The sequence below is a fragment of the Choristoneura fumiferana genome, chromosome 2 (assembly GCF_025370935.1).
Source record: "Choristoneura fumiferana chromosome 2, NRCan_CFum_1, whole genome shotgun sequence".
NCBI lineage: Eukaryota > Metazoa > Arthropoda > Insecta > Lepidoptera > Tortricidae > Choristoneura > Choristoneura fumiferana.
The window spans coordinates 25,700-42,650 of NC_133473.1; the positions used below are offsets into that span (position 1 = coordinate 25,700).

General features: G+C 54.0%; 2 protein-coding genes and 1 long non-coding RNA gene across 3 annotated transcripts in view; all 3 read right to left on the reverse strand.

Annotated features, from left to right (window-relative positions):
* Positions 1–994: 994 nt before the first annotated feature.
* On the reverse strand, positions 995–3,653 carry LOC141445596 (caspase drICE-like). The gene is made up of 5 exons (XM_074111439.1): positions 3,514–3,653; positions 2,894–3,027; positions 2,095–2,376; positions 1,534–1,663; positions 995–1,450 (listed from the first exon to the last, which is right to left on the reverse strand). Exons 1-5 carry the CDS (start codon positions 3,576–3,578, stop codon positions 1,270–1,272), a joined length of 792 nt encoding a protein of 263 aa, XP_073967540.1. The 5' UTR covers positions 3,579–3,653; the 3' UTR covers positions 995–1,269.
* A 16-nt stretch (positions 3,654–3,669) lies between these two features.
* Positions 3,670–5,876, reverse strand: LOC141445597 (uncharacterized). Its single transcript, XR_012453336.1, has 4 exons — positions 5,720–5,876; positions 5,042–5,116; positions 4,424–4,542; positions 3,670–3,748 (listed from the first exon to the last, which is right to left on the reverse strand). It is a non-coding gene; the product is annotated as an uncharacterized lncRNA (long non-coding RNA).
* Positions 5,877–8,560: 2,684 nt separating this feature from the next.
* kug (FAT atypical cadherin kugelei) overlaps positions 8,561–16,951 on the reverse strand; it is a 32,149-nt gene continuing 23,758 nt past the window's right edge. Inside the window, 10 exon segments of the mRNA XM_074111234.1 lie at positions 8,561–8,707; positions 9,657–9,778; positions 10,046–10,447; positions 10,533–11,045; positions 11,127–11,549; positions 11,637–12,078; positions 12,783–15,029; positions 15,139–15,366; positions 16,044–16,213; positions 16,298–16,837. Coding sequence (XP_073967335.1) covers positions 8,561–8,707; positions 9,657–9,778; positions 10,046–10,447; positions 10,533–11,045; positions 11,127–11,549; positions 11,637–12,078; positions 12,783–15,029; positions 15,139–15,366; positions 16,044–16,213; positions 16,298–16,837 — 5,234 coding nt within the window.

Here is a 16,951-nt window from a genome sequence, read left to right on the forward strand (position 1 = left end):
GGATCCCATCAGATCAGACAGATCTTGATTGGGTGACATTGGGACCACCTCAGAAGATTATTCTTTTGAATAAAAAAAAAAATTTTGAAAATTGGTCCTCAATTGACTGAGTAATCGGCGAACATACATAAAAAAAATACCAACATTGGAACATAGAACCTCCTTCTTTTTTGAAGTCTATTAAAAAAAGAGTAAGTAAAGAGAGCAAATATCAAAAACTGATTGCATATTTGTTAAATTGTTCACTATTTTGATCTTACTTTAGTTCAAAAGTAGCACTGCGGCCTGAGTTTTTTATTACTTTAAACCAGATTTTTGCATGCTACCCAATTTTTGTAACTATATTTGAGTTCAGTGTTTCCTCTTCTTGCGGTTGTTCGTCAGCATTGTCATTGTCATGTTTCACGAGCGGTGCGGGAATTACGCACTCGACGCAGAAACTCTGTAGCAGTCTTATTTGTTATTCCTTAATTACCGTCCTCAATCAATGACAATCTTAAAAAAAACGTTCAAGAGCATGTCGGGCCATGCTCAGTGTAGGGTTCCGTAGTTCCCGACCTTGCCTTAACTAACTTATCCGTGATTTTTTTAATTATTTTATAGACGTGCGGTTCAAAAGTTAGAGGTGGGGGTGGGATACATTTTTTAACTTTCGGAGTGAATAATATATGTATCTCCGAAAATATCCACTTCATCAAAAATGGTTTTTGCAAACCTATCCAACGATATCATATCCCACAACATGGGGTGGAAGTGAAAAAAAAAACATCCCACTTTACGTGTACCCATACATTATTTTTTATTTTACCACTGTCGGCGTGGCTGATATGTATTTTCATGCCCAATTACAGCTTTCTAGTACCTACTAACGGTATCCGAGTTTAGCCTCGGACAGACAGACAGACAGACAGACGGACAGACATGGCGAAACTTTATAGTTGACTACGGAACCCCACGAGTAAAAAGGAAACGTTACAAATAAAACAAGTGTAGGTTAAGATTTATAGTTTAATACATTATTAGTATTATTACTAGATATTATACTGCAAGCAGACAGGACATCACAAATATCTATCGCTTCAAATGGCAAGACAACAAAGAGGGACGAACCACGCCCTCGATCGATAATCAACCTATAATGCTCAACTTACAGTCCCGGTTTTACAACGTTCACGTCTCGCAACATCCTGAACAATCGAAGATGCCGCATGCAACCCGGATGTACGTTTTGAAGCATGGATGATTTTATGTTGACACCGAATTGCTGGTTTATACGTTTAATGTAGTGTTTCGTGGGGCGCCAGCTTCATCTGCACCGGGTGTTGCAGACGCGGGGGGCGCGGGAGGCGCTGGGGGAGAGAAGCGCAGCAGCTTGGTGAGCGTGGAGCGCGTCTCCGGCGTCTGCTTCTTGTTGTGCGTGGCGGCCGACGACGGCGTGTTGGACGCGCGCCTGCGGACACAACGTACCGCTCATAACGCTGGCAACGAGGCGCGACATCAAATACGAACCCGAGACACGACGGAGACACTCACTCTCTGGCGACGAGCGACGTGACGAGCGTGGTCATCTGCAGCAGGTCGAGCTGGCGGTGCGTGGCCTCCAGCACGCGGCACAGCTCCTGGATCAGCCACGAGCCGTTGGCGTCGCGCCACGATACGTAATCTGGAACACGACATTACGTTGTCACAATTTCTCGTCGTCGGCCTTCGGGCGGGAAGTCCTAGCGTCGGGATGCTACGATCACGTGGGAGCTAACGATTAAATCCGAATCGGGAAAATGGATCGGTACGAGTCAATTAAATAGTCCAAAAAACGAAATCATCCGCGACTCGGTTGGCAAAAATAAATTAACTCATAATGAATATCGTAAACACTAGACTACACTGAAGCGAAGCGAGGTGGACGGGCTCGGACCGAAGGACAAATTCAAACGGTTGAATTTCTCGTACGCAGCATTAAATTTCGAATCGAAAGGGATGGTTCTCCTCGGCCGGATCCGGTCGCTCGATTCGAATCTCTCCGGCCGGCACATGGAACGGCGGATATTCCATCACCATATTATTAAGAGCTAAGGAATCGTATCGCAAAGTTACCGTCGACGGAGGAGGCGAGCACGAGCGTGTCGGCGTGCGTGGGCAGCAGCGGCGCGGCACCGTCCAACTGCAGACGGCCGGCGTCCAGCCTTGCGCCGCGACACGCCTGCACCAGCAGCAGCTTGGGCTTGCCGACGAGCGCCGCGTGTCCGCGCTGCAGCAGCGCCAGCAGGTCCCCCAGCTCGTAGGGCCGGTCGGCCGCCAGCAGCTCGCCGCCCGCCTCGCCGTGCGTCAGCACCGCCACGCACACGCACGACGTGCCGCGGTGGTCCTGCGCGCACACTGACCGCACACGAAACGAAACCGCATCTCATTAGGTGTTCAGGTGTTCGCCGGAGAAGCCTAGGCCCGGTGAGCGGCGCGAACGGAGACGCCGCCTCGCCACGAAGCCGATTCGTAGCCGACCACTGAGCCAAACGCTTCGCGAAACGCTTCTCATTTCTCAAAGCGTTTTCACGCTCCTTCTCCATATGCGAGAACGCACTTTTGCTTTGAGGTTAGCCACGTTGTTTATATATGCGCACCATCTGTTCATGTGTCATTTATATGGGACCAAGTTCGGGGTTTACCCAATCCAATAAAAAAAATTATCAAATCGGACTATTCTGTAAAGAGTTATGCGTGGTCATACATTTTAAAAAATACGCGTCGACTTGAGAACCTCCTTCGTTGTTTTTCGTCGGTTAAAAAGAGACGGTACGCTAAAACCGCGTGGCTATAACGGCATGGAAATAAGTTGCATAGTCTGAGTAAAGTATCTTGTCGCTAAGATGCAAAGCGCAACACAGGGCACACGTACAGTTGGCCGTGAGGTCGAGGATCTCGTCGTGGTCCTTGTCGTGGTGCACGTGCACTGTGAAGCCGAGCGCCGCGAACACGACCTGCAGCCGCCGTACGTCACGCGCCGTGCCCGACCGCACCGCCGGCTGCTTCCTGCGCGCACCGAGAACGATACACTTACTAATGTAGCGGATAACCTATTGACAGACCGGATAATTTAGTAAGTTTAACCTCCTGGGTCCCCCGGTCCTCACTTGAGGACAAAAAAAATGGAACTTTACTTGATGGATGTTCGTTAGAATTGTGAAAACAGAAATTTTACGTCAGGCCTCAAGAGGATACGGCCGGCGGAGCGCCGAACGTTTTTACCGTTCAGAGCGTGGCCGAGACGCAGGCGCTTCGGCCGGGTACCTGGCCATGGCCACACCACGCAGAGAACAATAAAACGTTTACGCTGGCCGCGCCGCTGATCATTCGTAGTAGCAGCAGCCGGGCCGGGATGCAGAAAGAGCCAACGAACCGAGCGCTGTATTTTAAAATCATAAGCGGCTAGATAATTCGCTGGCGTGCCAGCATAAGCAGTGTGACTTGTCGATGGATCACGCCCTCAAGTCCTAGGCATGAAGTGTGTCGCGTCACCTGAAGTAGCGGCTCTTCTTGTACTGGTAGTGGTTGAAGATGAGCATGTGCTTGTCGCCGCTCATGTCGTAGTACCAGTCGCGGGGGTCGTACAGCAGCGGCGCGGGCGGCGGCCCCGCGCCCCCGCGTCCCCCGCGCCCCCCGCGTCCCCCGCGCCCCCGCGCCACCCGCGCCCCCCGCGCCCGCCGCACCCGCCGCGCCCCTCGCGCCCGCGTCGTCCGCCGCCAGTTGATGTCTGCGGAATAAATGTACGGCGGACTAGATACATGACTGATTCTAGTGATTATGTAGACTAAGTACCTACTTGAAATAATATCTGACATTGTAAACGTGTATCTATGTAGGTACAATACGTTATTATACCTACCTATGTATATGCGTCAAAGAATTTACGATGTTATAACTAAAGAGTAATCTCGTTAAACCTTGCTCAATTCATTTCTTTAATAATTTTCATCACGGATAACAAAAAATACAAATTTAAATACGTATATACTTATACTTAGCAGGATTAGTTCGAAATAATAAATCTAAAAAGAATCTGCTACGGTACCGGAACTCTGTGTGATTCGCAAATGATGAAACTAGATTCGCAAATGAGGAAACGTCTTTACTTTGATTTGTTAGGTTAGATGTCATACTCGTATGTGTCTAAAATTCGGGGTAGAGGCAATAATTATACGGTTAGATTCGAACCGTCTGCTATTGCTATTGCTGCGATTTATTCTGTATTATTTTCAATTTAACGTTAGGTACTTCATTTAATTATATGCTTAATTTTTGTAGAGATACTCGTACAACAGTAGGTATGTACAGATTAGGTGAATAAAATTGAACAGTTTCCAAATGGTCGGTCAGACCCACGTCAGTACGCGTGTACTCGTATGTGTGTGTGGCGTGTGCGGCCCACCTGCCAGAGGTCCGCCGGAAGGGGCTGCCGAAGTCGGTCTCGCTGTGCTCCGCCATGCTCGTCCTCGTACACGCGACGCTCGACACAGCACGACTTCTCGGTGCGACGCGACCACTGCACTGATAGCGGATAGCATTCGACGGCGATATTACTCGTATCTCGATATCATAATCGAACAGATAACAGGCAAGCCGATGAGTTTGATACAAATTGATACACGATTTGGCACAGGTATTTAGATCAGCTACGTGGCTTTGATGAGTAAGGCTCAGGCTGAGCACTATATTATTTAGTTATTATTGCAAACGGATTAAAACTAACTATTCGCTTGACAACACGATTTTGTTATGACGACGACGGTCCCGAGAATACACCTACATTAACCATTTTCTGGAGCTGTTTCTCTTGGGAAGTGCTCTGCTGAAAATTGCCGACCACTCCCGGCGTGATCACACGAGTACCTTAGGAGCGTTTCAAAGCATTTATCAAGCCTAGCTGTGCGTCATTTCAAGCTCTTGTTATTTCTTTCGTTGTACTTGCTAAGGACTTTTACTATAGAGGTCTAACTCTTAGAGCAAAAGGCGGATATTGACTTCAAGTGTGGACCATGTTACCTACTTAAATGTTGTGAGTCAATGTAGGCACTGAACCCGTATGGTAGTCTAGTGAGTCTAGTGGTTGGATCTGAGGCATCTGAAACAGAACATCGTGAGCTCTAATAATCGCAATATAGATCAATTATCTTTATTCGTGATATTTTGGAAAATGAAGAAAGAAATGTTGACCAATTACAAAACTTTTCGATCCGTATCCGACTCGAGCGTATGCATTTTTAGGGTTCCGTACCCAAAGGGTGCCAACGGGACCCTATTACTGAGACTCCGCTGTCTGTCTGTCTGTCTGTCTGTCTGTCCGTCTGTCCGTCTGTCCGTCTGTTACAGGGCTCTATCTCTGAAGCCGTAAAAGATAGACACTTGAAATTTTCACAGATTATGTATTACTGTGGCCGCTATAACAGCAAATACTAAAAATAAAATAAAGTTACAAATTAAAGGGGGTCGTCATACAAGAAACGTGTTTTTTTCAGCGTTTTTTGGTTGCTAGGCGTTATTAGCCGTTGCTAAGGCGGCCGAGTCGCCTAGCAACGGGTAGCTATGTCGTTTGAATATTTACCTTTAAGTTTGCGATTTTAATGATATTTAATAAAAGCTTCGATAGTATAATATAGTGACTGTTTTATTGTGTGGTTTATTCGTTTTTGTGCAAAATTAATAAAGCAATTTATGAACCACAAACCTCAATGAAGCAAACTGTGATAAAGCGCTCGACAAATCCACACCGTATTAATCACTGTTTACCTATTGTTTTTTAGACTAAAAAAATCATAAAAAGTATTTAACACTATTTACAACGTTTATAATACACTTTAAAATGTATTAACACTAGTCGAGCTTCTTATTATTTAATTACACAACAAACGAAGTCCGCCGAATTTCCCGCGAATGAACAGAGTTGACAGATATATTTTTTTAGCCGCGCGCGGAAAGTTGCGGGCAATAGCTTCAGAAGCAAACAGCCAGAACCAAAGAGGATGAGAATACAAATTGTTTTTTATTCGAAATACTTGCACAAGTGCTTAAATTTCGGCGATATTTTTAGAAGCTTTTCTTTAGCTTGCCGTTTGTTTATTTATTTATTTATTGTTTGTTTTGCTCAAATCTTGGAAGCTAAATTTGACCCACTTCCAGTGGTCGGATTGACTTGAAATTTGGTACAGATAGGTAGTTTAGACGACAGTGGAAGTACAGTCAACAAAAAGTACATTCGGCAAAAAAGCTTGTATTAAAAATGAAATTTTTAAGAAAAACTTATTACAAACATTATATTTATTTGCAGTGTACCTAATGTAACTATGTTAGCTCGGGTGGAATCTTTTGACTCAAATTTGAAGTCGATATCTTCAACCGATTGAGCTGAAATTTTACACGCATGTATAAATCCGATGACAATGCAGCAATGGAGTTGATCTGATGATAAAGCTAGCGGGTGATCATATTAATCCTGTGATAAACGAGACGAGTTTGACGTTGACGAGTACTTTGGTAACCAGGGGCATAAAGTAGGTACAGTGAGCAAAAAAAAACTTATATTAGAAGAATTTTAAGAAAAACTTGTACTGAACTGTTTACGGAACCCTTCATGTACGAGTCCGACTCGCACTTGACCATTTTTTTATATTTGTTGGTATAGTCCTCTGGCCTCTGTATCATTTAAAATCGCGACCAGCGCAAAAATTCCCAGTAATGGGTCACGACTTTGACAGTATACAGCTACGTTTGGTGTATGTACTCGTACATGTACCTATGCCTATGGCGAGCATGCAACACGGAATGTTGAGGAGCCAGGTTTGACTCCTAGAGGGTAGTACATACAGTAGAGTCTAATGGGGCATGTTACGTCGAAAATAAAAATACAGATTTTATATACTTTGTTTATTAGTCGTGTCAAAACTCATTACAACAAATATTATAAATAATAAATAGTCGAGTTTTACAGTATCTTCCACGAGGCGATGAGTTAGTATAACATATACAACGCGGCCGCGGGGGTCTCCGGTCACTTTCATACATATAAAAATAGATTCCTTAAGTTAATTCGCTAGCCTAGAAGGAGAATGTTTAATAAATGCAAAGTTTAGAGTTATGATATGAAACTATAGTCAGAGCACCATTTCAAATATAACGTCCACCACTCGCGCGACGCTCGGGCGAGCCTCCGCGCGGCTGCGCCTCGGGCCGATAAGTCTTACTTCGTGCATTTAATTTCATTTTTTCTTTACAATTCAACACTTAAATAGAGCAACGCGGGCTTCCTACGGAAGGGAGTAGCCATTCGCCGCGATCCCCTCTGTCAAAGTACAAGCCCAACTGGACATACGAATTTTATTAAACAAGGCGCGCTCGGATTTCAAACTAGACCGACTCAAGTCGCGCGTGTGAAAGATGCAGTGCTAAAAATGCCGAATTTTTCAGTTTTCTGCTGTAAAAAGAGATCTTAGACAATCAAGCTTGCAAAAAGATGGTGTACATTTCACATATAATTAAATAATATTGAAAATCTGTTTAAAAAAAATAAATACCTCGTTGAGTTTCTTGCCGGATTCTTCTCAACAGAAGTTTTCCGAACCGATGGAAGATTTTTTTTGACATTCATAAGTGCTTGTTATAGCCTAAATTGAATAAAGATATTTTGAGTTTGACTTTGACATGTAAGTAAATTGTTATCGTATTATTGCTATTTAATTACATTTAAACAACAAAGTCGTACATTTTATCACAATATTATTTGTCGGATCCATACTTTTGGATCGTTGAAGCGATAAATCCGACTTATCGCCGATGAACAACGCTTAGTGATGTTAATGTCAATGTGTGAGTTTTGAGTTATCTGTACACGAATTATTGGTGTATTGTTGGATTATTTATGTGTTAACGTCGTCATTACAGTCAGTTGGCAGTTTTGTTTTTGCATGTAAGTGTGCGGAATTGCACTTGTGTGCACATTTCCCCCCGCAACAAACGCCAGAACTATTTAAAAGGTAGGTAATCTACCGCCAAGGCTACTCCCTTCCGGTAGGAAGCCCGCTTTGCTCTAAGATTCAACATCATTAAGGGTAGACTCGGATACTGCTTGGCGCATTCATCACTATTTACACGTCAACTACGGCTCGCTTCCCCACGCACGCACACTAGCACACACACACATACACATTCGCATGACATCTCAAGTCTCTCAATTATGCTATAGGTACTTTCGTTTACTTATACAACATCATTATCACTAGTCTAAGCGAGGAACGGTCACTCAGTGTTCGTCTTCGGCTCGACCCGGGTCGCCTCTCCACCCTCAGTAAAATATGGTAAATACAAAACGTATCATTAAAAATATGCATCAGAACGGTCGGGTGGGAACGGGGCCCCGGCCGCGCGCGCCGCTCGCTCGTTTAGGTTACATGTATAGTGCAGCGGCGCCGGGCGGGCGGCGGGCGGCGGGCGGCGGGGCGGCGGACTACACTAGTCAGTCGGCGCGGCGCTACAGGCCGCGGGGGCGTCGCGGCGCGGCGGCCGCGCGCCGGCGTCACACGTCGGTGACGCGCGCGGCGGGGGCGGCGGGCGGCGGGGGGGCGGCGGGGGCCGCGGGGGGCGCCTCCTCGTCGCTGTCCTCCAGCTCACAGAGCCGCGCGGACACGTCGCTGCACGAGCCGCCCAGCAGCGAGTGCCGCTCCTCTGCGGGGAACACCACCATTACTACTATTCACACCCAACATCGTAGTAGCTAACAGTCAGGGTTTTTCGACAGGCGAAATATAGTTGGATGGCGTTAGGTTCGTGAGGTCAGTTTGACGTTTCGGTCTTGCTTACTATTGGCTCATTAAGATATTTACCCAATCACAGACGTGCCAGAAATGTCAAACGGACCTCACTATACTAACGCCATCTAGCGATGTTCCGCCCGTCGAAAAACCCTCATTAACTTATTTATTAAAATGTATAGATCCATTTTAAGGAAATTTTATGATTGTGATTTATGCGCCTTGGAAGGACAAAAATTAAAGTGATCGAGAAAGCCAAGAGTTTATACAGGTTTTGAAACATGCTAGATAGCATCGGTTTTCGAAAACACTTGTTCCACAGTAACTCTAAACGGAACTATTGCCCAAAAATCCATTTCTCAAAGCATCCATATTCCCAAAGACTCTTTTCTCCCCCTATGTCAAAACACCCATTTCTCGTTATATACATACATACAGACAGAAGCCAAAAGACCCCTTTCTCATGACAATCGCATGCCTGAAAGACCTGTCTCTCAAGCATCCGTATGTAACACATTAATTTTTTATATCTTGTTAAGGAGATCCATGTCTCGTGACACCCGTAAGGAAATCCTGATTTATTTTTAATTTACAGTCGAGTACGTAATAGTTATGACTGGCCATCTAGGACCATGTTAGGAGATCTGAGTTATTTTATTAGCAATATCCATTGACGACACAATCAAGTGTCTAGGTTTGTTTATTTTGTGAGGGTAACAGTCGTTTATGATTCCTGAGAAACAGATATCGAGTCGAACGTATCTTCTTAGAAAAACATATCCTGGAAAACACAGCCTAGGAGTGCGAGTCGTCCCAGGACGGCGCTCGGCTAGAGAAGAGATCGAGCGGCGAAGGGAATACCGAGCATAGTGATGAGACTGGCGGCGTCGGGCTCGCGGCGGCGCGTGGGCGGCAGGGGGGGGGCGGCAGCGCGCCGGCCGGCGGCGGCAGGTACGCGTCCGGGTGCAGCAGGTACGATGACGCTGCACAGAGGGAGATGCCGTTATGAGTTATGACATTACCAATGTTTTTCCAAGGGCACCTTCAAATTCATTAATACGGCTATCGGCATGCAACTAATTAATTAATTTATTTATTAATGTCTATGATTGTGATTGATCCGGCACACTGCATCTCTTCTTTAGACTGTAACTTTTGAGACGCTTTCTGTCGACTGACATTGTAAAAGTATCTATACATTTTGCACTAATTTTATAGGAAAAATGTGACTAATGACATGACAATTATACCGTCAGTAAAGTGCGGCGCGTCAAGGTCGAGATCATCCGGATCGTCGCAGAGGCGGGGGTCGCCGGAGTCGAAGTGGTCGGGGTCGGGGTCGGGGTCGTCGGGCGCCGAGTCGGTGTCGAAGGGCGGCGGCGCGGGCAGCGTCGCGCGACGCGCCGGCGGCGACGGCAGCGACGGCAGCGACGGCGGCGACTGCTCCGACGAGTCGGGCCGCTCCGAGCCGGCCACCTCCGAGATGCCGGGCAGCCCGCCGCCGCCGCACCAGTCCGAGCAGTCCCAGTGGTAGCCGCCCACCAGCGCGCCCGCGCCGTCCCCGCCCGCGCCCGCGCCCACCACCGGGCCCGGCGCGCGCCGCGCCAGCACCGGCGACGTCGCGCGGAGACGGTTCTTACAGCTCTTCAGATCTGAAACGTTCAAGCGGTCGATGCGGTGACGGGACTCGAGATCGACCGGGAAAGAAGATCTGCGAGGTCGCTCGCTCACGCTCACCGTTGTAGATTTTGTTGTCGACGAAGGAGTGCAGGTGCATCTGCTCGGACCAGGGTTTGCGGTCGGCGGCCGGGTCCAGGTTGAGGTTGCGGCGGATGTCGGGCGGCAGGCCCTCCAGCTCGTCGCCGGCCGAGCCGTACGAGCGCAGCGTGTCTAGGTTGTTGAGCGCAGGCGCGCCGCCCCCCGCGCCCCCCGCGCCCCCCGCGCCCCCCGCGCCGCCGCACGACGCCGGCCGCGCGCGCGCCGTCAGGTTGGACAGCTTGGCGCCCTTGGGCGGCGCGCACGCGCTGTTGAGCGGCGCGCCGCGGCCGCGCGAGCGCCCCTTGCGCCGCAGCAGCGCCAGCGGCAGCAGCGCCGCCAGCAGCAGCAGCAGCAGCGCGCCCGCCGCCGCCGCCAGCGGCCAGCGCGCCTCGCACGCCCAGCGCCACGCGTCACGCAGCGAGCGCGCGCTCGCTGCGCCGGCGCCGCCCGCCACCACCGCGTCGGAGTACAGCGGGTTGCCGCAGTTCATGCCTGGAAGGGTGCGAGGGATAAGCGTGCGGTTCTGACGCGTCGTCCGGCGTCTCGCCGTAGGGAGAGGGCGAAGGGCCGTACCGGTCTTGTCCGGCGGGCAGAGGCAGCGGAAGGAGCCGGGCTCGTTAAGGCATGTGGCGCCGTTCAGGCAGGGCTCGCCGGCGCACTCGTCCGCGTCGTACTCGCAGCGCGGCCCGTAGTACCCGCGGCATCGGCACGACGGGCCCCACTCGCCCTCCTCGCAGGCGCCGCCGTGCTGGCACACGGGCGCGCCCTCGGAGCCGCACCAACGGCCGTGCTCGCAGCGCACGCCGCGCAGCCCGGCCGCGCACGCGCACGCGAACGGCTCCGGCGCGCCGGGAGGCGCCGCCGAGCACACGCCGCCGTGCAGGCACGGCTGAGCCGCGCACGGCTCCGCGTCCACCTCGCAGCGCACGCCCAGGAAGCGCGCGTGGCACGCGCACGTGTAGCCCTCTCCGTCGGGCAGGTCCACGCACGTGCCGCCTGCGGACAGAGGACGGACGGAGCGGGTGAGCGGCGGGCCAGAGGGGAGGCGACGCGCGCCAGGGCGCCAGGAGCGGCGGTACTCACCGTTGAGGCAGGGGTGCGAGGAGCAGGGAGTGGGCGCGGGCAGCGGCGCGCAGGCGGGCAGCAGGCGCGCGCGCACCCGGCGCACGAGCACGGCGCGCGCGAGGGGCGCGGCGCCCTCGTCCAGCGCAACGGGCGCGCCGCCGAGCGTGACGTCGGCGATGCAGCCCGCGAAGCCGCGCGTGACCTGCTCGGGCGCCAGCGCGTGCGCGTGGCGCGCCAGCGCGGCGCCCAGCAGCAGGCGCTCGGCGCGCGCGTCCAGTAGCGCGGCCGGCGGCGGGGCCAGCACGCGCGCGGCGCGCCGGTCCACGGTGAGGCGCGCGGCGGCCCCGCGCCGCTCCAGCTTGACGGCGTGCCACTCGCCGTCGGCCACGGCGGCGGCCGCGCGCACCAGCGCCTCGCCCGACCCTAGCTCCATGCGGAACTGCACGAAGCCCTCCACAATCTGCACACGGAACGCGCTTGTCGATCAGTTAACCCTATTAACCTATTTTTTTTCTGAGTGTCTTACTAGGTAACTCCAATACCCCAATTAATATTATTATATGCACTCCAATAGTTATCAAGAAATTTAGAAAACTTTATTTTCTACCTCATTGTGGTAAATGTAAGGGGTCCCTTGCGTAATGTACCTATAGGATAGTCCCACGAGAATTGGTGAATGATAACACGAAATTTGAATTTCTTCAGTCACGGCGCTGGGTTTCAGAGCAACCAATTTACTCATTCATTTCATTCATTCTCGTTTTGTGCAATCAGTTCTTTTTGTAGCTGTGTGGGTAATACAATGACACTACCTATAATTACTAAAATGATGATAAGAGCATCAAATGAGAGTTTTCCTAATACACAATGAGAACATTTTTTTTTATGTTGACAACGGTGCGCAGTTTCTTGCCAGGGAATAACTTTTATAGTTCCATCCACAGACTAACCAGACTGAACGTGTACACTGGGAAATTGTCAAGTTTATAATTATGTATAACAAACTATTACGCATTCTTGTCGCAAATAGGTACAACGACCAGAACATTATAAAACTAATTCCTAGCTGTTTGTTTCTAAATAATAAAAAAAAAGATTATGTTCATTGTAAAACACTGTCATATTATGTTTAGTCAATACATCCAATACGGCACGATCACTGACCTCCAAGACGGCGTAGTCGAGCCGTCCGGCGAGCCATACGAGCGTGCCGCTGTCGCTGCGCGTGCGGAAGCGCAGCGACAGTGCGAGCTCGTCCTCGGGCACGCGCTCGCCCGCCACCGCGCCGCGCTCCAGCCGCAGCCACGCGTAGCCGTCGCCCGCCAGCTGCAGCACGCGCGGCGCCGCGCCGCACTCGCCCGCCGCGCACGGCGCCGGCGCCTCGCAGCGCGCGCCCGCCCAGCCCGGCGCGCACGCGCACGCGCCGCGCAGCCGCAGCGGCGGCGCCACCAGCGCGAACACGTCGCTGGCCACGGCGCGCGCGCGGCCGGCGCGCAGCTCCACGCGCTCGGCGCACGCGCCGTGCACGCAGCCGCCGCACGCCGCGCGCACCAGCTCCTCCACCACGAGCCGCGCGCGCTCCTCCAGCCGCTCCAGCTGCGCGTGCAGCCGCCGGCGCAGCGCGTCCGCCGCCAGCCAGCCGCCGCCCGCGCGCACGGCCAGCGCCACGTCCAGGTCGCGCGCCACCTGCCGCTTGGCGCGCCCGCGCCCGCCCCCCTCGCCCCAGTCGTCGCCCTCGTCCTCGTCCCAGTCCTCGCCCGACGGCTGCGCGCCCAGCAGCAGCACGTCGCCGGGCTCGCAGTCGGCCGCCTCGCGCACGGCGCGCAGGAAGCCCTTGCGGTGGCTCAGCACGAAATCCTCGGGGCTGACGGCGCGGAAGCGCACGAGCACGGCCTGCGCCAGCAGCGCGTCCGACACCAGCAGCACGGCCACGCGCACGAGCGCGCTCGACTCGAACTTGCCGTCGGCCACGGTCACGTTGAGCCGGTACTCGCCGGCGTCGAGCCGCGGCGCCGCGCGCAGCGTGCCGTCGCTCGCGTCCAGCTCGAACAGGCCGGGCGGCGGGCGCGGCGCGCCGGCGGCGGGCGCCAGGGAGTACGTCAGCACGTCGTACGGGTCGCGGTCGGACGCCACGACGCGGCCGAGCACGCCGCCCGGGAACTCGTCCAGGTACGAGTTGACCTGCACCTCGAGCGGCGTCACCACGGGCGGGTACTGCGACTCGCGGATGACGCGCACGCGCACCCAGCAGTCGCTGTAGAGCGGCGGCGCGCCGTTGTCGAACACGCGCACCTGCAGCGCGTAGCGCTCGCGCACGCGGTGGTTGAAGCGCGCCGCCGTGCGCAGCCAGCCGTCCTGCTCGAGGCGGAAGGCGCCCGCCTCGTTGCCCGCCTGGAAGTCGAACGTGAAGGGCGCGCCGTTGGGCGGCGCGTCGGCGTCGCTGGCGGCCAGCCGCAGCAGCGCGTGGCCCAGCGGCCGGTCCTCGGGCACCACCGCCGAGTAGTTGGCGCGCTCGCACAGCGGCGGGTTGTCGTTGGCGTCCAGCACGTCCACGCGCACGCGCGCCGCCGCCTCCAGCGCGGGCCGGCCGCGGTCGCGCGCGCGCACCTCCAGCGCGTAGCCGGCGACCGCCTCGCGGTCCAGCGGCGCCGCCACCGTCAGATAGCCCGTGTCCGCGTCCAGCGCGAAGCGGCCGTCGGGGTCGCCGCGCGCGATGGCGTAGGTGACGCGGCCGTTGGCGCCCTCGTCGGCGTCGTCCGCGACCAGCTGCAGCACGCGCGCGCCGGGCGCCGCGTCCTCGCGCACGCGCGCCGCGTACGCCGCCTGCGCGAACACGGGCGCGTTGTCGTTCGCGTCCACGACGGACACGTTGAGCGTGGCGCGGTCGCTGAGCGGCGGCGTGCCTCCGTCGATGGCCTGCACGGTCAGCAGGTAGGCGCGACGACGCTCGTAGTCGAGCGGGCGCGCGATGCTGACGACGCCGCTGACGGGGTCGATTGCGAAGTCCTCGCGGCCGTCGCCGGCGACGAGCGAGTAACGCACCTCGGCGTTGACGCCGTCGTCGCGCGAGGTGGCGCGCACGCGCAGCAGCTCGCCGCCGGGCGCGTCCAGCTCGGGCACGGCCGCGCTGTACTCGCGGAACTCGAACTCGGGCGGGTTGTCGTTGACGTCGGCGACGGTGAGCCGCAGCACGGCGGTGGCGGCCAGCGGCGGGCGGCCGGAGTCGCGCGCGCGCAGCGTGACGCGGTGCTCGGGCGCGGCCTCGCGGTCCAGCGGCGCGCGCAGCGTCAGCACGCCGCTGTCCGCGTCCAGAGCGAACACGCCGCCGTCGCCGGTGCCGCCGTCCTCCTCCTCCACGAACGAGTACGTGATCAGGCGGTTCTCGCCGAGGTCGGGATCCGTCGCGTGCACCTGTGTTTTATTAATTTTAATCATGTATGAAGCGAGTCATATCTATTCGCACATATGATCTGTCAGAGAGGCAGCCTTTTGGGTTAGCGGCTAGCACTAGCACTCGCACCTTAGCGACGAGCGTGCCCAGCTCGGCGTCCTCGGGCAGCGTGACGGAGTAGAGCGGCGCGGAGAAGGCGGGCGCGTTGTCGTTGACGTCGTCCAGCGCGAGCTGCAGCTGGGCGGAGCAGCCCCAGGCGGCGGCGGGCCGCGCGCGGTCTTGCGCGTGCATGGTCAGACCGTATGCGGCGCGCGCCTCGCGGTCCAGCGCGCGCGCCACCGTCACCACGCCCGACTCCTGCGCAGCACGAATTTTGCTAATTACATTAATTTTACGAGACTTCTTACGAGGAATTCTTAACGAGAATCTATAACAAACTCTAAGTCGACAAGGCTTTAATGAGTATGATGTTTTTCATCACATTTGTGAGTAAAATTGTATATTTGTGAAAGAAAATAGTACAAGAAAGAAATAGTATAGTGGTTGTCTGCTTGTAATTTTTTTTTCCTTTGTCAGTTTAATGTTAGTAAGCAAAGTAATTAAAAAACAATAAATTAAAAAAATAGAGAAAACCTGACTGCATTAAAAAATACTAATAAAAAAAAGAAAACAAGTCTCGTTAGAACTTTGTTAAGTAGCTTACTTAATGTTCAACAGTCGGGACCCATTAGTTATTAAGTAATTTTAGAGCGTCACGATTTAAATGGGTCCCGACTGTTGAACTTTAAGTAAGTTGCTTAACAAAGTTCTTGCCCACTAGACTTGTTTTCTTCTTTTTATTAGTATTTTTGAAGGCAGTCGGGTTTTTGTATTTTTTTTTTAATTTATTGTTTTTTTAATTTATTCTGATGATTTTAAAATTTTGATAAGAAAGCCGAATGCTAAAATGCTCAGAAATAATTAACCCGTATTTCGCTTCGGTCAGAGAATTATAATAGGCGGTTGCGGGGACATAAAGAGCGATGTTCCGGTACCTTGTCGATGGTGAAGTCCTCGTGTCCGTCGCCCTCCAGGAAGTACCGCAGCTGGTCGTGCGGCGGCAGGTCGGCGTCCGTGGTCTCGAGCGCGGCCACGCGCGCGCCCACCGCCGCGTCCTCCCGCAGCCGCGCGCGGTAGCGGTGCCGCACGCAGTACGGCGGGTTGTCTGCAAGGGGACGTCTCATGTCGTAATGCTCCAAGCCTTCTAATACCTGACCGAGCCTGATCGAGCGAGAGGCGAGATACTCACCGTTGACGTCGGTGACGGTGACGGCGACGGCCGCGTGCGCGTTGAACTTGCCGTCGGTGGCGATCACGCTCAGGTCGTAGCGAGGCTCCAGCTCGCGGTCGAGCGCGCGCGCCACCAGCAGCTCGCCCGACGGCCGCAGCTGGAAGCGCGCGCGCGGGTCGCCGCCCGCCACCAGGAAGGCCAGCGGCGCGGCCGCCGCGTCCGCGTCCGCCACGCGCAGCCGCGCCACCACCGTGCCCGGCGCCGCGTCCTCGGGCACGGCGGCCGTGTAGGCGGCCGGCTCGAAGCGCGGCGGACAGTCGTTGTAGTCGACCAGTCGCACGACCAGCGTGCCGCGCGCCTCGCGCCGGGCGGGCGGCGGCGCGCCGTCGGCGGCCAGCAGCGGCACGCGCAGCTCGGCGTGCGCCTCGCGGTCCAGCGGCGCGCGCGTCGTCACCCAGCCCGACTGTGCGTCCACCGCGAACAGCTCGGCGTCGCCACCCGCGCCCAGAGAGAACCGCACCTCGCCGTTGGAGCCCGCGTCCAGGTCCTCCGCCATCACTGTGTCGCAGATCGCATACAAATTATGTTCATATACAGAGTGACTCGAGATACTCATTTTGACTGTAGAGGCTTAGCTCTTTAGGTAGGTAAATTTTTCGATTTTCGGACGAC

Excerpts from the sequence above, each read along its gene's own strand:
- LOC141445596 (XM_074111439.1), bottom strand. The coding sequence starts at position 3,578 with ATGAGCGGCGACAAGCACATGCTCATCTTCAACCACTACCAGTACAAG. Across the intron at positions 3,028-3,513 it reads AAGAAGAGCCGCTACTTCAG|GAAGCAGCCGGCGGTGCGGT; the intron begins GTGACGCGACAC and ends CGGTGCGCGCAG. Across the intron at positions 2,377-2,893 it reads CCTCGACCTCACGGCCAACT|TGTGCGCGCAGGACCACCGC; the intron begins GTACGTGTGCCC and ends GTGTGCGGTCAG.